Here is a 10,033-nt window from a genome sequence, read left to right as displayed (position 1 = left end):
CCTCTACACTATTCTTTGGGAGTAAATGTTGGTCATCTGTACTACTATACACCAAATCTGTTTTTCAGTTTGAGTCCCAAGGTCTTTCAGCCATAGACTTTTTCTTCTTGCTTGAATGGTAATTTTTGAAAGGTTAAACCTAAAAGATTACTTGCATTAGATCTAAAAGATGTCATTCACAAAACAAAATGATGCATGTGCAACCATGTGTTTCTGCAGACTGTATGAGCAGCTGGAGGAGGTGAAGCACCAGAAAGCAGTCAGGAGCAGACAAGAAGCTTATGCAAAAAACAGACTAAAGGCCAAAGAGTTCCACAAGGTAAAACACTTTGAATTATGAGTGTTTGAGAAAATAGGTTTCTAGACAATATGCTTATTAGAGAACTGCAGACACCAAACAATGTTGCAAGTTCATTCAGAAATATTTTTTACCATCTCTTCACAGAAAACCTTACAGAAACTTCGTGCCAAGCAGACTCTGCAGTGACCGACACTGAATGTGTTCTACTTTTGTAAATTTAAGTTATTTTGTAAAGTTTTATCAATAAAGCATTTTAAGTTATTTTAATCTACTTTTTGCAGACTGAATCATAGCAAATTATTTTGGTTACTATTGATATTTCAAATCAGTCAACATTAACTTTCAGATGAGTTTCTTTAATAAGATAAAACATTCATTATGTCATTTACAGATATACAAAACTAGCTGTTAAAGCATGAGCTGAGAAACAAATTGTAGACAAACTGTTTGACACTGAAGGATAAGTGAGGTCAGTTTAGATTTATCTCAGTCTTCTGTTACAAGTGCATTTCATTTACACCTTTTTTAAATTCCTTTTCAGATGGAAAGTACAATATCCAGTTATCGAAGTGCTAACAATAATACAGACCTTTGGAAACAAATCCTAAGAAGGACCATCTGCCCTCATAATATTTCCAACAGTGGTTTCAAGGCTTAATCTCAGTCTCATTACTTCATCCTCACATGGCCACAGATTGTTAGATTTTTTTTTTTTTAAAGCAGAGAATCACACGTGGGTCACCCTTCTAACAGAAAGGCCACAATGGAGGAATAAAACAGCAGCTTGTGTGTTATATCTGAACCTTGCCTCAGTGAGGTTTAGAGTTTGGAGAAGGCTATCGTCTTGGGACTCTTTTTCTCCATGGACGCCTGCGCTGATTTCATCACATCTTGAGTCTGAAGCATGCTCATGTTCCACATAGCCTGGAAAAGGATGAACAAAAGGTGGTGAAGGAATTAAGTGTTGACGTAACTGTTGACATAATTGCATAAGCAATTTTCAGTAAAATCCTCCATTGTTGGGTCTCCATGTTTGTTTTTTTGAAGGTAGATGTGTTCTTACCATGTAGTCCAGTCCCTCTGCTACACTGTGGTCTCTGGAATAGATGAGGTTGATCTTGGTACCCTGCACAGCTACAGGGCTGCGACCAGCGATCTCCCCGGCCATCTCCAGTGCTCCAGCCATCATGGCCTCCTTATCTGCAAACACTCGGCTGGAGGGGGAATGTGTGGAGGATTTTAAAGTGTGAGACTAATTGCTTAAAATTAAGTGATCATTGCTCTTAGAAATTAAAATGTGTTATTTTTGGTTGAAAGTCCATTTTTAACAGACTGGCTTCTTAATTAAATTCTGATAGATCTACAGTATAACACTGAGGAAATAAATTCTTGGTGCATTGATGACTCTGTTCTATAGGTTTGTTCTGTGTTATGATAACAAACCTATTAGTGGTGCTAGATTAGCTTAAAAATACAAGCCTATAGCCCCTCTTGTTTTCAGGTTCAATAGCTTCACTGAGACTAACACTGGTGATCCTGTATAACCAGTATAATGAGGTTACCATTGTGATCTACTCTGGTTAAATATGAGCCAGATTCAGAACATCAGTAAGCATGAAGATATCTGGCACACGCTCTAAAGATGAGCCTGTAAGTTGCATCACCTCTAGAGTGGCTGAGGTTACTTTTCTTATTTAACAATAAAGGTTGTTGCAGCTGATCACTTTTTGACTGACGGCGCAATGTGTCAGAATCACACTGACAAAATTAAAACTGTCTTTAGCTCAGCTTCAGTAAAAAACAACAAAAAAACAATTTAATGAAAGAAAACACCTATATCAGTGTATGAGTCAAGAGGATCTACCTGACCAGTCCGCTGCTCTTGGCTTCATCGGCGTACATCTTCCTGGCGGTCAGAGCCAACTCATTCACTAGGCTGGAGAAAGAGGGAGAGTTAATCACATGACAACAATAGGGACTTATTACAGGTGTAATGGGTTTAAAACATAACTTTAAAGCTATAGGAAATTCAAAATTGTGAATTTGTAACATAATAGAAGTTTTGTACATTGTTTCCCATCAGCTCTTAACTAATGTCATAGATTACTGTAAATTGCTTCTATGCGGTTTCTTTTCGAAATGTTTTCTTTATTTGCTTTTGGCTCCGTTTGATGGCAGAGAATAAATAGTGGATCTGTGTATTGACTGTGAGGGCCTAACCTGTTGACATGCAGGTGTGGTGCACAAGTTACTGTGCTTTCCTATGTGTCCTTGAAGGTGCCAGAGGAAACCGGTTAAGATCACCTGGGATAAAAGCCCAGTGTTGCTCCGGCTCTCTCTGGCTTTTGTCTTTGTTTGATATGTGTTTTGCTTTATAACACCTTACACTACAATATGCTCACACAGCTATATCACTGATGTTACTGACACTCTGCATTTGCAGTTATTTCTTTAATTGTTATTATAATAAATATCTTTAATTTAACGTCATCCATTGTGTCCATTCCCTGTATTTGTCATGGTCCTGGAGCAATATCATGTTTTGACATGATATTGAGGTGTTCAGCACAAACAAACTTTTCATTAGTTCTGGTTGTTGGGGGCTTATCCCGGTCTAATATACAGTTTATAGCTATGAGACTCCTGTTACATTTACACTTGGAGAAAAAAGTACACACATCCAAAAAAAAACAAAAAACTCTTCAACAGGTGCTGGACAACAATGTGTGGATTCTACTTTTTGCCGTGTTTGCTTGTTGCCATAGCAACCTACAACACGAGGCTTTGTTGTTTCCGTGGTTGTCATTGATTTGATTTGTGTCTAATTGAAGCACTCAGACTAGAGAAATAGAATAAATAGCTGGTGATTTTTGGTCGTTACATGATGATTTCTGTCACTTTAAAAGGCGTACACACTACATCACATATATTCCTATGCTTACTGTTAAAGCCTGTACCTTTAACAGTAAGCAGAAGACATGACCTCATTCCCAGACTCTCTTCGGTTTATTAAAATGGTTTGTTTACCTGCGGCTGCCGATGACTTTAGGAAGTCTCTGGAGAGTTCCAACGTCTGCTGCAAGTCCAACATCAACTTCCTGTAAAGCGAACCAGACAGACACAGAGACGGTGGTAACATCATCCCTCAGTATCAGAACATCACCTACATGACTTTTTTACCTCTAGCCTTTAACACAGCAAGGGGTCTATGGATACAATAAACTTCTCCTTGGTCTTTCCTATAAATTATTAACTGTTTATTTATACTTCATAAATTAAAATGCTATATCCTTGTTTTTATTTATACATTCTAAAAAACCACCACCACTGTGCATCATGATGAATATGGTTTTTGTTTTGTTTTATATGAAGCCCTAAAACTGACAAAGACGGTAAAATGTTATCAGACAAGTCAAAACTAAGACTGGATACATCAGTAAAAAAACAATGTTAGTTAAATAATGAAAATGGAGAACAAAAATAAATCTAAAAGTATTTTCTTTTACCATTTGGTTGATGTATTTCTGTATGTTTCACTAGCTCATTTAATTTTTGACTTGATTGTTTATCTATTCCGTTTTCCCAAAGCAACATTTCACGTTTTTCCTCACCACATTTTAAATGTTTTTAACTTAGATGGAAGTCTATATACCTTTACTTGGAACCAGGCGTCCTGGGTACACAGGCGGACGTCACAGGCTGTGATCAGGTCAACACCTGCCTCAGAGAACAACATCCACAGTGAACATGACCGTGTGAAAACTGACTGAAGCTTTTCATTTCTCTTTTCTCTACCAGTTTAAACTACACAAACTCCTCTGATCACTTCAGTGTTTGCTGTGGAAGGTAACTGTAGCATTTTCTGACGACTTAATTATGTAAGTGATTACAAACTGTAGTCATACAGTGACGAGCAAGACATAACTCCTGCATGAAGGAGCTGCCATCTTTGTGGCTGTGGGCAACCTAATCCAGTATCACCCTGGGGCCTGTACCGCAAAGCAAGTTCAACATAGTCAAGTAGTCTGGCGGTCTCTGGTTCTCCGTTATTTCTGGGTTTTACAATCCAGCAACGAGGCAGAGTTGTTCATGACAAGCAACTTCAGGTTCATGAGTGGAGTGCTTCATATGAAGTGAAAAGGTGACACACATGGGGAAATGGGTTACTGCAGTATCAGTAAGTGTTATTCAGCGATATATAATATATACAGTATAATGACAAAACTAGAGTATCAGAAGCTGCAGAAACATTCAAATATTAAAGTCTTACTTTTAATATTTGAATATTATTCATGTGATAATTATTGTATAGGACTTTTTAAATACAGTTGGCATTTTCATGTTCAGTAGATTGGAGCGAGTATGGGAAATAAAGGGATTATCTTGACAATTACCATCTCATCGTGTCGAAAAAGATTTAATACTACGTGTAAAACCATCTACAGTGTTTGAGATAGACGAAACAATTTTACAATTGTGTCCGCTCTGGATTTAAAGTGGTTCTACTGATCTATAAAAATGTCTCTTTGTTCTTTCTTACTTGTTACTTTATTGTAAACTCAGACTCTCTTTTGTCCATGTCAGGATCCTGCAGGACTGATGACCACATATTTCCACTGATCTGATCTTCTGAAGTTAACCTGGATCCAGGTTAGCTGTGCAGCATCTGTTACCATGTTGCCAGAAAACCAGAGTTAAGCCCAAAGATGGCCAGCTAACCCACTAATCTTACCTTGTGATACAGGCCCCTGGTCTTTAAAATAAGAGAAGATAATCCTTTATTAATCACTCAGCGGGGAAAATTGAGCTCTAATTTAAAATCTGGACTATGATGGCGTGATGATGACACCCTACCTCCCCCAACACAGGCTCCATGGACGGCCACAACAACAGGCTTCGGACACTACAAGATGAAAAAAGTAATCAATACAGAAAAACATTTTCAATGCTGTCCAAATACATAATCCCGTCTGTGACTGGTCTGATCTTATAAGTCCTTAGTGTGATAAACAGGAGCACTCTTCAGGTCTGACCCTCTCTATGACGGAGAATGTCTCTTGATACTTGATGATTGTTTTTCTGATGTTCCAGGAAATTCTGGCCGTGTCGTCGCCCTCTGGTTGGAGTACGTCACTCGCCATGTCCATCAGGTCAATACCTGGACAGGAACACAGCACAGAGAGTAAATACAACTTTACTACAAAAACTGTCATGTCATGTCAACAGCCTGATACCCACCAGCTGTGAAGAGCTTCCCTGCTCCAGAAACCACCACCACTCTGCAGTCTGGGTCCACAGCTATCTCATTAAAGCAATCCACCATCTCCCTGGGAGAAACAACCCAAAAGTTCCTGTCAGTGTTGGGTCAACTGTTAAATACATACTTCAGCATGAGTGATTTACTTTTTAACATCAGTTAAATATCAATTACTTTAAAATGTTTCTTGTAATTTCAGGACAAAATGTCAAGAAGTGCTTTAGGAAGGAGATTTGCTCACTGTTTCAACACCTAATGTTAACTTATTTAATATCTAATCATTTTTAATATCTATTTTAAGTCATTTGTGGGCTAGTTACTTTTTATAATATGAAATACAGTAAACTAGCCAATTTGAAAATGAAACTATAGGACAACCTCTCAGGCATTCTTATCTATCAGCACTGGGTAAAAAAATAATAAAAAATTTTAATAATGACATTTTTTTTTCAATTTAATGATCCAATATTGATCATTAAGTATCAATGGGAACATTTTTTTATAAACAGTATAGAAGTAAATGGTAATTGGTCTTCACTAATATAGCGCTTTTCAACCTTAACAGTTCCCAAAGTGCTTTACAGATCAGGTCACATTCACTCACACATTCACGCACCGATGGTGACTAAGCTGCCATGCAAGTTGCTGGCCTCAATTGGCCTAACCTGCTCTACTTCCTGTGCAACAGTACTAACCACTGCGCCACCATGCCTCTTTCACATTTGTGGGAGATGGGTTTTTATATGATGTAACTGATTCTTTAATAATCCGGAGATCACCCAGCTGTAACATATTGTGGTTATTTATAGCAACTTAACTGGGTAATATTCTGGGTAATATTCCTCAAAGGGATTTTTTTAATTAGGTCAACATTCAATGTAAAACTAAAAGTTAATGTATGTAGTATGTTTGCACGATTTAACCTACCTCCAGAAAGCTTTGTTCATGGCGTTGCGTTTCTCAGGACGGTGAAGCTCTACATGTGTGACAGACTCTGCTGGGTGACTGATGGCCAGGGTGGTGTAAGGAGAAGTGGGACCTCCTGAGGACGACATGGCCCGGACCACAGCCTGACTGGGCAGCCGCAGGCTGCTGTCTGAGAGAAAAAGAGACAGACTGATAGAAACAACAGAATGACCTCATCCACAACTACTGCAACAACAGGAGGTGACACCAAGGAACAGTAACAGTAAGAAGGACAACTTAGATTCAGAATAGAAGAACAATGGCAAAGGCTAAATGGCTTTAGTGGGGCTGCCGTGGTCACTGTTCAGGTCAGAAAATCATCAGAAAACTAATCACCTACTATTTTGATAATACCAAATATTCTGATTCCATGAGGATTTGATTTGTGACTATTTGGGGGTTTTGAACTGTGAATTGGACAAAATAAGACATCTGCAGATGTCACCTTGGGTTCAGAACATGTGATGGATGTTGTTAACTATTTTGTGGTCTTTTAATAAATTTTTAAAAAATCATCAATAATGAAAATAATCATTATTTGTAGCCCTAATCCAATGTATTTTACAAAAGACTATCCTGAAATCAAATCTAAAAATTATTATTTTATTATTTTATTTTTGTTCACAAAATCTATGTAAGTGTGTTAGAAAGTGTCACACAGGAGACGAGGCTGTGGGATTTCACTCAGTGGTGCCAAGGAGAGTAGATGGTAAGTATTTGTCAAGTAAAAGGTTGGGCAATTTACCTTCACTTGTGTGGCCAAGTGGAGTAAAGTGGAGCTGAGACAATTCGATGCTTTTCTCCGTCTTGTGTGATAAATATGTTTAGGTTCTGGACTGTTGGTCTAGGAAAATAAGCCATTTAATGATATCACCTTGGGCTTTTGGAAGTTGTGATGAGCTTTTTCCCACTATTTTCTGACATTTCATAAACTTAATTATAAAGATTGATTGATCAATAATAATTTCACTGCTAATGAAATAAATTGTTAGTTGCAGACCTAAAGTAAAGTATAATAAAATACATATTGGAGCCCAACAGCTAAGAAATACTAATGCTGCACTGGTGACCTTTCACCTACATAGCACTTCAAAGCTTTTGTTTACCTCAGTTAAATTAATATTCATCTACAAACCAGTGCGAGCTGATAGACCTCACAACTAGTTGTATAGTTAACATCAGGTGCACTGTGAAGTTTCATACATTACAAACATTTTCCTTAATAACACGAAAAACAGGTAACAAACATACAAAACATGGTCACTTACATTTGGTGACAGCTGAACGGACAATGACCGACAACATCGCCCTTTGAACGTGTCAGAGTCCAGATCCTTTAATGATCAACTGAGATAATTAATTCACTTCACCTGCTGCCTCTGTCTCTGCAGCTCAGTCTGCTGTTAACTAGCGTTAGCCTGTAGCTCCCTATACTGACGATAGCTAACGCTAACTATTTATTAACAACTGTCTTATCAGTGATAAAGTTAGCTGGTTGCACGCCAACAAACGTACAAAAAGTGTAAATACAGTACTAATTTATGTACCAAAAGTTAAGATGCAGACTACAGGCAATCAAATACAATAGTGTGCAATAACGAAGAAAGTTTCATTATGCTAGCTCAAACTCAAGCTCAAGCTCCTTTCGAATGGTGAAGGGTTCAGCTGAACTCCAGGCCACGCCCACTTGCCATCTACACGACGCTACGGTGGCTGAGGAGGACAAACAGACCATAGCGAATCCAAATAAATTGAAAATTTGATATAATGTAGCGATATTAGCCACTATTAAGCAAAAATAATAGGATAAACACTGAATTGTGTTGGCCTAAGTCCTAGAAATATATTTATACATAAATGTTGGTATTTGTAAACATCAAAATGAAGTTTTTATACTTTTTATAATTTGAATAATTGAATAACTTTTGAAAAGTTCATATCATTGGATCATTTAAGTTTCAAACTGTAGACCTACTATAACCTGAAAACATGAGTCTTAGTCTCATTTCTGAGGATGTTACTAATATGGGCTGAACACCCCTTCACAGTGAGTGTCAACAAGTATCTACTTTTTTACACCACATTAGGGAACCCACTAATGAGTTAAATATTCACATTTGTTACTTTATTTGATCTCTGATAGGTCTGCAGGGGTCCATTACAAAACTTTTACAGGAATCTTCATGCACTCTGTGAATGTTTCCGTATTGTACACAGTGACCTCAAACCTGAGGTTGTTGTCAAAACTGTGGAGAGGGCCGTGCACAACATGCACATTTGATGTATTTATATCCGGTTTTGAGAGCATTCTGGGATCAAGTGTTTAAGATAATGGAATACATGTATGAGTGTCAACATTTTGGTGGGGGGACTGAACAGTGAACCAAACTTGGCACTAGATATCATGTTCAACTGTTGTCCGACAGTGACCGCTTCTACACCAGCAGCATATTCTCAGGCCTTGTCACATGCCTTCATGCTTCATATTTTGTGTGCTATATGAGGCAGAAAGTTAGGAGTGTAGCATTTTGTGTTTCATTTAAACTGCATTGTTAAAAATGCAGCAAAAGCAAAAATAAAATACTGTATGAGTGCTCAACACACCCTCAGAAACATGTATATTATTAACACATTATTTTCAGTCCACATCAACATTTCTGCCAGTGTGAGGAGTGAACACAGTCTTCAGCTACGTGCTTCACTCATTGGAGGCCCTGCAGAGGTGAACATATTTAACATATAAAGTATTTCTGATTCTGATTTGCATCATGTGACATGGCCGCTGCCCTCCGGCACGACAGGAGACCCGAACAGCTTCTTCACCTTGTTTGTTGGGCGGCGTTTCGGGACCTAGGCTTTGAGTAATATAATCTACTTGTTTTATCCTTTATTTGCAGTAAAACACGCCTCTAATGTCAACAACTAAACTAAAGGACCTTGCAGCTTTTTTCCGTTGTGTAACTAATTAGCTAACGTTAGCTTAAGACATTAATGATACAGTCGGTTTTGGAGGATTTATGCCTGTGTTGTGCTTCAAAACTTTTAAAAACTCTTTTCTTAAGTCAAGCAGGTGGATTAAAATTGTGCAAACACAATGAAAAGTGTTTAAATGGATCTAATGCGGCGGCTGTGGAGTCTAATTAACGACCTCATTCTGCTGTTGAGAGGCTTAAAAGTGTAGTTTGTTGAAAACGCAGAAAAACACATTGTCTTTGAGTTTTGTGGGCTGAAAAGGACTTCACCCTTTAAAATTAAAATAGTATTTTATTGTATGTATATATATATGTAATACACATGACAGAGAAAGTAGTCCTTAGACTGCAGTTTATCGGAAAAATCCTAAAATACATTTTAAACACAAAACGACTACATTTTTTAATGCATGTTTTAATTTAATTAATTACTTTATTTGTTAGTGAAAATGAGTGAAAGCTCCGCGAAAGAGTCATTTAAGAGACTGCAGAACAATTAGAGCATTTCTTCTTCTTTAGCCGCTTCTTTACTGCGCA

At 37.7% G+C, this 10,033-nt stretch overlaps 1 protein-coding gene across 1 annotated transcript; it reads right to left on the bottom strand.

The window, feature by feature from the left end:
- Positions 1–630: 630 nt before the first annotated feature.
- Positions 631–8,076, bottom strand: ech1 (enoyl CoA hydratase 1, peroxisomal). Its single transcript, XM_070905613.1, has 10 exons — positions 7,793–8,076; positions 6,486–6,654; positions 5,540–5,628; positions 5,335–5,459; positions 5,156–5,204; positions 3,954–4,018; positions 3,329–3,399; positions 2,166–2,237; positions 1,365–1,515; positions 631–1,225 (listed from the first exon to the last, which is right to left on the bottom strand). The coding sequence occupies exons 1-10, from the start codon at positions 7,827–7,829 to the stop codon at positions 1,121–1,123; spliced, it is 933 nt and encodes a 310-aa protein (XP_070761714.1). The 5' UTR covers positions 7,830–8,076; the 3' UTR covers positions 631–1,120.
- Positions 8,077–10,033: the final 1,957 nt, after the last annotated feature.

Source organism: Enoplosus armatus, chromosome 5 (assembly GCF_043641665.1).
Source record: "Enoplosus armatus isolate fEnoArm2 chromosome 5, fEnoArm2.hap1, whole genome shotgun sequence".
In the NCBI taxonomy this organism is placed as follows: Eukaryota; Metazoa; Chordata; class Actinopteri; order Centrarchiformes; family Enoplosidae; genus Enoplosus; species Enoplosus armatus.
Note: the sequence above shows the minus strand (reverse complement) of the source record. Positions and strands in the feature narration are given on the sequence as shown.